This window comes from Xenopus laevis, chromosome 9_10L (genome assembly GCF_017654675.1).
Source record: "Xenopus laevis strain J_2021 chromosome 9_10L, Xenopus_laevis_v10.1, whole genome shotgun sequence".
In the NCBI taxonomy this organism is placed as follows: Eukaryota; Metazoa; Chordata; class Amphibia; order Anura; family Pipidae; genus Xenopus; species Xenopus laevis.
In genome coordinates, this window is record NC_054387.1 from 78,486,585 (window position 1) to 78,499,664 (window position 13,080).

Consider the following 13,080-nt stretch of genomic DNA (forward strand, 5'->3'; position numbering starts at 1 on the left):
TTTTTTTTTTTACTCATTTGGTCAAAAATAAGAAAAAAGAAACACCTTTTTGCATGACGCGCTGGCTAATACTAATTCATCTAAGAGACTTACCTTCAAGTACATTATTTAAAGTTTTATTGTGCCTTAGTTCTCACTTTATTGCACTGTCATGCTTATAGTACATAGGAAAGTCCATTGCTTGTTGGACTGGTTAAATGATGTGGAGGAAGGGATGGATCTGCTGAAGAAGCTCAGACCCTCCTTCCAGCCGTTGGCACAATCACAATAAGGTACATTAATTTCCCTTCAGAAAAAAGTGAGGTAATTAAAAGGAGTATGTTTTACATCATTGCTCTCTCTCTCTTCAGCCAACAGTTTCTTAGAGATGTGTGAGTTTGGGGGCTTCCTGCATCCTTCCCTGAGTTGTGTGATGGGAACTTAGATCTGTGTATGTTGGGTGGGGGTCACACGGTCCATGGTGGTGGTTGCCTGGAATCTGAGCCGCACAACTGTAGTCCACACTGGCAGAAGAAGGATGGGAGAGGTGGCCAACGTTGAACATTGGGCCAGAGGCTGGCATCGAATCAACAAAGTTCCCTCCAACATAAACAGGGCTGCCCTGCAAATTGGGGTTGGCAAAGCCGCTGTTCCCCTGCATGGTGTGATGCTCATACTCTGCCCCAGGGTATCTTTTCTGCTGGGGTAAGCAGCTGCTCAAAGGTGCTGTGTAAGCAGCCAGCCCATACATGTTTTGTTGGGATTTGGCAAAGGAGGTTGGGGAAGGAGCATCATAGCTGAGGCTATTCACAGTCGGTAGCTGGCTGGAGTATCCCACAAGGTTGGGTCCACTGAGTGGTGGGCTCCTGTCTGGGGACTGGCCTGTGGGGGAGTGCATGATCCCTTTGGCTTTCTGATCCTTCTTATATTTCATTCTGCGGTTCTGGAACCAGATCTTGATCTGGCGTTCAGTGAGGTTCAGTAAATTGGCCATCTCCACCCTCCTGGGGCGGCACAGGTAGCGGTTAAAGTGAAACTCTTTCTCCAGTTCCACCAGCTGCGCGCTTGTGTACGCGGTGCGGACTCGCTTAGAGGAAGGGCCAGTTGGGCTCTTCTCCTCGCAGTTCTCGCCTGCTTATGGAGAACAAAGGACACGATGAGATGGTTTCCTTCATATTAGCAAAATAGTTCCTATTTTAAGAACAATGTATATAAATCTGTGCACTATACAGGCACTTTCACATTCAAACACACGTTTACACTCTATGTCGATCTGAGCTTTAGTGTATATACTATATGAGTATTGTATATCAAATACCTTAAAAACTACAGCTTGCCTGATTTTATACAGAAATCTTATCGGAATATCTGCATTATATCTTTAGCAAGAAATGAGGTGAAATGAGTGCTACACCCAACTCGCTGTGCAATACACACTCACAAGTTGTGCTGATAACACACAGCGCTGCACACACTTAGCACTGATCATACATATGTGCTACAAACAGAAACTGCAATACACACACATACGCAATCACAACCATGCAAATACACAGTGCTACGAAACACATCCCCAGCCTGACTTTACAGCACTGGGTCTGGGCCTTATTTAGTTGGTCTCGTGCAGCTCTCACACAACAGCACAGTCACAACATCACACTGGCCTCATATATTATGCCACATAGCAGCCATTTCTGCATTCAGGGGATGTAATGTTAGCATTCTAATGGCACTAAAACCGAATTAGGTTAACTCTGTTAGTGGTTTTGCTGACCTTGGCTGGTACCATTGGCTGACTGCAATCCAATCTCTTATACTGAAGCTGGGTATAGGATTGTCAGTAGGAACAAACCAGGCATTGGGATACTAACATAGGGACATTCTGTCTTTCTGCTCAGTCTCTTTCTCCTCTCACACCTTTTCTTACTTCTCTACTCTCTCTGTTACTTTTCTTTCCAGTTCTCTCTGCTTACTATAATTTAGTTCTTCTCCCTCCTCATATGTTTTTCAATTCACATATCATTGGCTATAAAGGGATTGTATAAAAGCAGCCATTGCTTCGATTGTGCCAAATTAAAGGCTGCCTGTATGAAAACATCCGTCGGCCCTTGCTCACCCTCTCTATTCTGCAAAGCTTTCAGCAAACTACCATAGCCCTTTATCTGTAACAGCACAAAAAAACGAAATCCACAATGTGTGACCTATAGCAAAGTCTGTATCTCTTTACTGTAGGTCTGTTGTATAAGCATAGAAAATGTGGCTTAATATGTGTCCCTAATCCCCTAGGTAAGTGAGTTTTTGGAGAGTGTCCCTGCCAATGTAAGCTATACGACAGCTCCCACTCTACCCACAAACAGATAGAAATGGACTCATACATGCCTACACTTAACAATGCCCTACAACCTTATTATCAGATGTTGTGAAAGGATGGAGGTTATTAAATCATTGAACAAACCAAAAAGAACATATACAAGACAAACATAATCTAATTTTCTGAGTTGAACGGAGATGCTGTCAAATGGAGGTTTAGTCATTAATATACCTGGAGGGGTGCTGCTGGAGTTCTTCTGCTTGGAATTCTGCCTGGACTCCTTCATCCATGGGAATATCTGTTTATTCATTGTGGACTGGGAAGAGCCGGATGAATTGGACGACTTGCTCTTTTTCTGGGCAGAGGTATTGCTATGACTGGGTGAGGAAGGGGGCAGAGATGGGGCCTGGTGCTGCTGGTTGCTAATACTTGGGGTCTGGTTGGAGTTCTGACTTGACGTTGTCCTCATACAACTGTTACTAATATCATTGGTTTTGTGGTTGGGGGCCCTTATAGCAGCTGGCTGGACAGAGCAGGCAGTGCTGGGATAGTCGTTGTCTAGACTGGATTGTGGGTACTGCTGCTGGCTGGGCCCGTAGCTGTAGGATTCTGGCTTAGCATAAGTGTAACCTCCAAACAGTCCGGAGTTTTCATAATAAGCTGTTTTCTGCATCTTGGCCTCTCGTATTGGTAGGGGACTGGCACCCTTATCAATGAACATTGACTTCCAAAGGCTGGTCTTCTAGGGCCAGTCACGTGACCTGTATCAATAGTACATGGATTCAGTAAACAATATACAGACCTGTTATTATTACCTGTAATATTAATATAGAATAAAAAAAAAAACTTTAAGCACCAAATGGAAGTTTTGGCTTTCTTCAAAGCCCATCACAGCATATACATTAACACAGTAACTGTCTGGGTGTGGACAAAACCACGACTTTGCTAGAATCAATTTCTGTAGAGGGCTGGATACGCCCAATCGATGCTTTTCTTAAGGCAAACCAAAATAAACTGGTTTATTATAATTATACATTTCCGAGCTGTAATAGTAGGACATGTAGTAGTTGTAATGGCTGCAACGTTTCGACCTCACACTCTTATACTCCCTCAGCATAAGTCATGAATAACTTATAGGAGCTGGCTACTGCCATGTAATGGTTCAACGTTTCGACCTCACACTCTTATACTCCATCAGCACAAGTCATTAATAACTTATAGGAGCTGGCTACTGGCAACTGCCATGTAATGGTTCAACGTTTCGACCTCACACTCTTATACGCCCTCAGCATAAGTCATTAATAACTCCTCCTGAGTGCAGTGCCCTGTGCCATAGTTTTAACAATTACAGCACCTACATGTTTTAGGTATATCAGGGAGACGAGGTGCAGCAGTGCCAGGATTCATGCCTTTCCCTAACAGATTGTTAAATCTCAGCCTAGTGTGCTCTAGCCTGCATCACTCTGCAGCTCTAATGATGGGATATGGTTTGGTATCCCTGGATATTTGGATAAAGATTAACTCTACCCTACCCCACCCCCTGCCGCTTGTGTGAGCTGTGTATGACTTGATGGATTGGGGCAACACTCAGAACCTGAAAAACTAGCAAAAACTCCATTGTAAATCAGGCCTTGTTACTCCCCTGGTTAAACTATAACCACCGCTATTCAATAGCTCGGCGTTCCAGGCGTTTGGGAAAAGAGCAGTGTCAGCTCTTGGGGAGATATAATTGGCAAGTGACTTGTATAGAGGGCTTTCGTTAGTCTTACATTGGAATATGCCCTCTATTCTCCCTGGTACGCTTCAGCAGATTTTCTTGAGCTTTAGTTTTGTTGATATCAAGATTTATTGTACCTAAGCATTTCAACTGGCAGTTTTGAATCAAACCAATATTAGTGACTGAAATGCTTACATACACTTAAGGTATTCTCTAGAATATATATATATATATATATATATATATATATATATATATATATATATATATATATATATATATATATATATATATATATATATATATATACCGCACCATAATTACAGCCTACAAATAAGCAACATTATGTATGGATTTTTTCATACACAAATGTCACAGATCCGTACCAGTAATTGTGGATCTTGGGAATGTAAACAAACCAGCTAGCTATCCATTATCATAAAGGAATATTTCATATATGAGCTCGTCATTTGTAGTATCACCATCTACTGGTTGTGGTAAAAATACTATGAAATAAATTACAACTAAACTTAATTACTGAATGGAACCAGATTGATTAGCTACCCAGCCTGTTGAATCCATCAGTCTGATGAAAAATACAAGCAACACTCAGGCCTTCCTCAGAGCTAGATAGCTAATATAAAAAATATAAAAGAATTGGATGGTCCAATATGAAATGTTTAGTAGAAAACCTTCAAGAGATTTATTATTTGCTTTTTTCTTCCTTTTAAACCAACTGCTTCTGAACTCTGTCTGAACCTTAAAAAAGATGCAACGGGTAATAAATCATCCGGACACTGGTCAGCCGTATTGTGGTTCATCTTTTAAATGTTTAGTCCTATTAAGTTCATTTATAAAAAAAAAAAATTGCAAACATGCAGCAGTCAGACCACAAAAAAACACATCTCCTAAAAGGGGATACACTTTATGCTCCTCATGATTCTGCTGAATTAGATTCTGGCACAACACATTTTCGATGGAGACATGTTTTTAAAGATAACTTTGTCTTCTGTTATATTATTCTATGGCACTTTTATATTAAAAGGTGGTCTCCTCTCTATCATACCTTCAGCATATTGTTACATCATAAACTGCACTCACACACAGTACAATATACGCCATCCCTTGTAATATCTATTGTTGTTTCATACACTTTCTGTTAATTCAGTATAAGATCAATACATAACAAGCAAGAGAAATAAATATATGCTGGAGGCTGCTGATAATAAAGCAGACAAGGTCCACACAGGGCATATAAATGCACCTGTCATTTTGCTTGGGAGGTAAATTTATGACTGCAAGCACTATGGTAGCAAACGTTTCAGCAAAGAAAAAAAAACTCTCACACTCAGATCCTTAGAGCTAGAAGTTTCAGAAATGTAAAACAGGCAGAGCGTAGGAGGCATCTTAGAAAAGAATCCCCTACTCCGCAAATTTTTGCTATTTAACTGCCTGTTGAGCTGAATTATAAAAGGTGGCCCGGGCAGTTAGAGTTAGGGATTCTGCTCGTTTTTAAGCAGCTTGCTGGATAAAAAGTGCTCTGGGCCTCATCTCCCTGTGGATTATAATTATTTTTATTTTCTATCTGTAAAATCTCGGATCTGGGGAAAACTTTGCTAACCAGGATGGAGCTGCCTCTTGGGATACAGTTTTCAGAGGAAATATTTTCACGTTGTATTATTTCCATCCAGACCAATTCAGATGGAAAATGTTTGGGCCTCGCTGGGCATGGAAATTCTTTCTGTTCAGTGAAATATTTTTTATGGGAATTTTAATCGTGTGTGTGTATGTGTTAACATGGTTATAAATGTCTTTAACTTTCTAGGAATCGCGTATTGAACACTTGTCCTTAATTATTTTGCTTACAGGAAAAAAAAAAAAACTAAAGTCGCATAAAAATAATGCAACAACCTCTGTTTAAACGCTCAGGGGTGGACTCTCAGCACTGTGATTATATTTATGTATTTGTTGTAGCACAGAAAGGTATCTACAAAGTTTTTTTGGGGGGGGGATGTGTGAATATAAATGGCAGCTAGTAACTATAACTCATAATACTCTATAAGACTGGTTTACATGTCAGGGAGAAAACATGAATTCACTCTCAACCTAAAGCCTGCACGATTTAAGCGCCCTGCATCAGAAATGGAATGTTGGAGTCTCTGTTTTAGCTTACCTTATTTACGTGCTCCTTGCTTTTGTATTTGACCTTTTTAGGACAGTGTCCTATTTGGTGTGATCCAGTCCCAAACGAATTGCTGAGGAGATAAATAAAGAGGATTAGATTCTCTGCCTGGGTGTTTAGCCATATTTACAGGTGTCGCAATCGACTCTGTTGCGTCAGGATATAGAAATTGACTCCCCGCAGCTCCATATTTGTTTATTTTCACTTCGAATTAAAAATGCATTTAACGATGTTATACGATGGAAACTGCTAAAATGTATGGGAAGACATTAATCTACTATGCCTTGTAGTTTAGTTTATGATTAACACTTGCCCTTCCTTCTATCCTGGTATGGACTGGGTGTATGTGTGTATTAAATCATTTTATTTTAACAAATGTGCATTAAGGATTAGGCTTATGTTGAAACAGACCAGTATTCTTATTTAATAGGGATGCGCTCATCATTAACGTGAATGCAAATAAAATAGGCTTTGTATGATTAGGAGAAATTCAATAGTTGCCAAAATGTATCCATGTTAAAATTGGAGAATAGAACAATTGATACTATTTTGCGGCCCCGCCAACAACATCTCATAAATCTATTTATTAAAAAAAAACAGTTCTACAACATATTATGTGCGATTCTAGAGCAGAGCTTAGCGACAACTGCCAATACATAGCTCATTAAACTAAAAGTTCTGTAATAACCCACAAATCATATTGTCTGGATTGGTAAATGTTTCTGTAACAAGGAATCTCTCAAAAGGAAACTGTAGGCCATAATACCGGCCAGTATCCAACAGCCATAATCCATTTCTAATGACCTTTGGCTTGAATCGCAATAACTCACCCCTTAATGAACGACCAAACCAGCAGCCTTCAGTAGCTCCCATCAGAAGACACACAGCAACTTCCTACAATATACCAATGATTACCACAGCCTAACCAGCCGTAGAGTAGAATGTCCCTATTTTTCCCCCAACATCAGGGTGCAACAATCGCTGGTACAGGATAGTCGCTGTGATGTCCTTATCATGCAGGAACAGTCCACTTACATCTTATATAATATATTCGCAATAAGCGTGGGCGTGAGCCAATTTACATCTTATTTTTCCATCCTAGACTGGAATTATAGCCTCTAATTAAAACCAGATGAGAAGTAAAATCATTAGTATATATCTGAATACAAAAAGAATCAACCCTGGGATACAAGAACCGCATTTTACTGTAAAAATACATGTTAATTGTCCCTGGGAGTGTGTGATAGTTGGTGAGTGGGGCTTTGTCACCTTACCTAACCCTCAGCAGGGACAATAACATTTCCCAGCCATCCCAAAATGTGGCTATACAATTATTATAACAATTTATTGTAAATAAAAAGCTATGGGGATTATTAAGTGACACCGCAGTTCCCTCAGTAAAGTGATTGCTGGGTGAATGGGGAGACCAATACTATGATATTAAAGTGGTACAGGCGTGTTTATTATACAGAATATTAACAATGAATAGGGGGGGATCTGTAGGTGGACCTCTCTGAGATAAATGAAAAGCAGTTTGCTGTAATTTAATTTAAATGATAGGAGTCTGAAGGCAAATAAAGCAAATGTGAGTTGGACTTTTTTTTCCAGGATTTGACCCAAGAAACCATAAATATCATTGTTTATTAATATGCGAGCTAACCGCAGTTGTTGGTTCTACCAGAGAATGGGGCTCGGCCGGGCCTACTTTGGGAACAGGCTTGGTACTGATCTGTCTGTGGGAATGGAGTGGCTCTAACGGGACTCTTCGCTGAGGCCGATGGGCCCTGAACTTTTTAAATAAGGAATAAAATGGGATATATTTAGCACATCTTACATTTCAGTATAGGCCTGTTCCTATCTGCTTGTGTACAGCACTTACTTACTTACTGGGAGATATTCATCACCTTGTGTACCAAAAAATCTTTACAAATTTTTCAAAAATCATTGCACAAATATGTATATAAAATGTTGTAAATTTCAAGCCAATGTGCACTAATGGGATAATCCTAGATTCTGATTAGACAGATGCATTGCAGTAATTGTCAGTCAAAAGCTGTACCCAACATTATCTGCTCTTTCAGGTATTTTTTGAAAAATGTTTTAAAAAGAGTTACTGGCTGAAGTGATGGGTTACATAGAATATGCCAGTGCTGTATCAGAATCAGATACCAAAAGGCAACAACAAAAAATCCTATTTGTCACACCACAGGAACCCAATATATATCTATGGATGATTACCTATGAGATTTGCCAATATATGTTCCTTTAAAACCAAGAACAAAAAATCAAGAACAAAATCAGTCAAAAATGAAGCTGTATGAAATCTGTATCTTATATTGGAGATTCACACATACAAAGTCGCCTAAGCATGGCACCGACTGTAACTATGCATATATATATATCAGCTCGCCTGCTCTGCCCAGTCGTCCAAGACGCAATATTAATGTGACTCTCAATCTTACTTTGACAGAAGACAAAAAGGAGAAGCTATTACATTTCTGTTGCACAATATCATATACAATGTTGCTCTATGAATTGCGCCATGACTGGTCCAGAACAACTGGGTTGTTATTCATATTAAAGAGTATAAAAGGGGGGAAAAAAGCAAAAATCCGATTTGGAGATGGATTCGGGTGAATAAAATCTTTTTGGTCGAATAAACTATACATATATGTAAGTGACTGAACCATTCATGGTTTTGTTGTTGTTTTGCTTTTCAGTATAATCCATACGTTTTATAAATGTTGAAAATATAATAAATCTCACCAAGATGGCTTGGTACATGCGCTTTATACAATGAAACGTTCAAAGAGATCAGTTTGTCATGCAATATCTTACCTGGGTATCAATTTATCATCAACATCAGTCTCCTCAGTGTGTCTGGCTGTGCTGCGAGCTGAGTGCTACAGATCCCCCTTTGTCTGTGGATGCTTCTGCCCTAACCCTGATGCTGCGCTTTTGCAGCACAGTACAGTATTCCCGATAGAATGGGAACAGCCTAACTCTCACCTACCAATAAAAGTCATGGCAATGAACTTCTGATTTTGTTTTAAATCTACTCTTTACTACTACACTTTGGGGAAAGTATGAAAGAGAGAGGGTTTCCCCTGGTCCTTTAATGAGAACAATTTCTAAGTTTCCCCTAGGTGATGGAAGTTAAGTGCCCCCCCCCCCTTATAATCAGAAATATAAGCACTGCCTTACAATTTAAACATATTTGTTCACGTGATCTGTACACCACGGTACAATTTCACCAGTACCTATATACTTCCGACCAAGCCCAAAAAATCCGTGTCATTTCCTAAGAATTTGGGCATTTGCCTTTCATGGCAATAGACTGATCACTTTAAGAAGTGATAATCCGATATTCAAATGATACAGATTTTGTGGCAAATGGAATGTGATTGCATGATCTGCAGATTCCTATGTGCATATATTTCTATACATATATATATATATATATCTATATACACACGTATCTCTCAAATGCAATTGTTTGTTATGGTCTTTCCATGCAATGTCTTTATCCAGTTCCCTTTGCCTCTGCTATGTGTTGCTTCACAGGATGCAGTTTCATGGAGGTACTCCAGAATATTTTCATAACCATTTCCCACTAAATTCACAATTTATTTATCTTGCAAAATGGAAAATAGAGCGATCCGGAACCCCTACATTATCTGGCTGCTTCCCCTCAGACTATAGCAATCTCTCTGCCTCCATTATACATTTTTGTCTCATTTCCTTTTTTTTTTAGCATCCTCCTTTAATCTAAATCTTTTCATTTGTCTCCCTCTCAGTTTTCCTTTCTCTCCCCCCCCCTCCATCTATTTCTTTCTAGGCTGCACAAATAAAATAATCTTCATATACACTTCCCTTGTGCTCCTTTGTTTCCCACAAAACAATGTGTACCACAAAACCCATGATGAGACTTGTATAATAGGAATTAGAAAACTTGTTTCAAAAGCAATAATATATGCAAATACTGTAAGTGCAAAATTATGAAATATTTTGTGCAAAGCCCATTTGTGTGTCAATATATACACATATATGTAACAAATCAATTGTCTACACACACGCTAATCCATACACAAGTCTTTAAAAACAATATTTCAATGGAATCTCTCTGTACAGTTGGAGACAAAAGACTGTAAGTCCAAGTTTAGGAAAATGACAATAAAACAATATTATCCCGGGCAGGTTGTGAGAAAGGAGCCTGAGTGGAACTAGCAGCATTTCAACCGCAGCATCTGCTCTCAGAGCAATAAAACTGGGAGATTTACAGTCCTCGGACATTCGCCATCACATTCACACCCTTTTAGGAATTACTTACAATGATTTATACCAACAACTCGGGCCATTGTCAACTGATAAAACCTCCATAGCTACATCTAGGAAATGAATGTTATTCTACCCCAGTAGTTAGAAGATGATGTGGTTTGTGTTACATGTGCAATGAGCATTTCGATTTCCTACACAGAAATATCCTTCAGGCAAGTGCCACGATTGGTGTCCAAAATGAAATCCTAACACAAAAATATATGTTAGGGGTGAAATAACCAAATCTTTTTTATCTATCTATCTATCTATCTATCTATCTATCTATCTATCTATCTATCTATCTATCTATAAAAATATCTAAATTGTGCAACGCCAGGAATTGCCATCTCAATGGCAAATATAGTTCCAATAATAAAAATATCGAATGCTTTTAATAAAAAGATAAATAGAAATATGTCTGTGTTTCTTGTCTGCTGTAAGAAAAGAGATGAATCTTGCTACTAATCCCTTCTCCTCTAGTCTGTTGGGACAGATAGACAAATCAGTAAATATCCATTTTACTAGAATAAATGGTTCCAAATGATGGGAATAAATTGTAATGTCCAGTTGAAAATTATCCATTTTAAGTGCAATAATAATGACTACCGCAGAGATAAAGCGCACCCGGAAATCATTATGTGCTGGCTAACGTTTGCCTTGGGTAAAATTTCAACTGGATTTTATGGCTTTTTTCTATTATGACGCAAGGATAAAATTTACGACCCTACAGCTTAAAGAGAGACGAAAGGGCCTTTCTGAATAGAGTCAAAGTAGACAGCAGATGCCCTGACAGTTTGTATTGTTCCCAAGAAAACCCAAAGTGGCCACTAAATCTGAGCCATTCAAAGCGGAATACAAATCGAGTGTAAAGGCTGAGAATCCCCTCTCTCCAAGTCACACTCTCCCCAAGAAGATTCAGGGAGCAGTTGCGCACAGCAGCCCCATTGCCTTCTCTAAACCATAAGCTTTTCTGAACAAAGGTCACAATATCAGCCTATGCCAACTAGTGACTGCAGCGAGAATGAATCAGAGGGCACTACGATTTATCACATCCATGACAGCAAAGTTCAATTAGAATTATATAGGCAAGGAATAAAAATATAAGGCATATACCTACCCAAGATCTCTTTTCTTCTGCTATGAAAGAGATGGTGGGAGTGCAGAGAATACAGACTGCTCTCTTTGTATATTATATTCTCTGTATCTCTTCAGTTTTCAAGTCTGATAGAGTCCTTTGCTTGGCAAATTAATGACGACGCTGTGTTTCTTAAGGGACGAGCTGAATTAATTATTTGGTGGATCACGTGGGTCAGGACTTGAGGAAACCTATTCTTGGCATCTTCAATCCACTTTGATATTGTACATGTTGGGAACATTTCTAGAGCACCCAGTGCTGCCTCTGTGTTTACAAAATCAATGAAAAAAGCCTCACAAGATGGCTGGGAAAGCTCGGAGGCTGTGCATTGAAAGATCCTGATTTACTGTACTGTACAGTGAAAGCTGTTTGCTATTGACTCAGCCTTTCCCTTCATTCTTTTCTTAACGACTAGTGGTGATATAATACACAGAATTTTATTGATGTATTGTTAGGAGCAGAGGAGGAGCTATTAGACACCCAGAGCAATTCCTGCCTCACACATATTATATACAGTGGAAAATCAAGTTTTCTTCAAGGTGGACTGTAGTGCATTTTCTCCATTTTGGCACAAAAATCTGTGTGTGTGTGTGTGTAAAGAGATATTAATATGTTGCATTCAATATATGAATATTCATGTAGGTGTAAGTTTATCTGAATATGTATGTGTGGGTGTGTGTGTATAGAAAGAGATATTAATATGTTGCATTCAATATATTAATATGCATGTAGGTGTGTGTTTTATGTATGTGTGTGTGTGTATATATATGTATATATATTTGTATGCATGTATGTATGTGAATGTGTGACATGAGTATATATTATACATCTTCATGTGTGTGCTTTATATCTATAACTTTGTGTTTTTATGTGTATGTGTGTCTGAATCTGAATATTTCTATTTGAGTAATTCTGTGTGTGCCAGAGTGTTTGTCTTCCTGCCTCCATCTGCATAAAGTGTTACATTAACATTAAATAATTATATACACACACACACACACACTAAGGAGTGTATTTGTGTCAGTCTTTAGCTGTTTCTTTCTACCTCTGTCTATGAAGTATCCATTTGCTCATTCATCTATCTCATCTGAGTATAAATTTTTTTGTTCCATGAATTGATATTGATCTGCTATTGATACAATAAAATGATATTCAGATACTAGCCTACCTACACAGATACCCAAAAGCATGGACACCTCTTGCTGACCATTTTTCATATACACATCATACACCAAATCTGAAACAAACACATTCCATACACTAAGTCTACCCCTCTCCTAAAACCAGAAACACTCAAACCTCACTTATCAAGTACAAATGTGTTTGCATCTAAAGGACAAAAACAATACGTTTGGCTGTAATTATGAAAAGCGTATTATCGTATATATTGCAAATCCAAGCCATATTATATGTTTGAAATACCCCACAGAGATACTGAA

The 13,080-nt window shown here is 38.7% G+C and overlaps 1 protein-coding gene across 1 annotated transcript in view; it reads right to left on the bottom strand.

The window, feature by feature from the left end:
- Window positions 1-13,080, bottom strand: part of hoxd3.L (homeobox D3 L homeolog) — a gene marked incomplete at its 5' end in the record, with an annotated part of 21,880 nt that continues 8,800 nt past the window's right edge. The window contains 3 exon segments of the mRNA NM_001097687.1: window positions 1-1,113; window positions 2,522-3,051; window positions 6,181-6,262. Coding sequence (NP_001091156.1) covers window positions 362-1,113; window positions 2,522-3,011 — 1,242 coding nt within the window. The 3' untranslated portion in view covers window positions 1-361.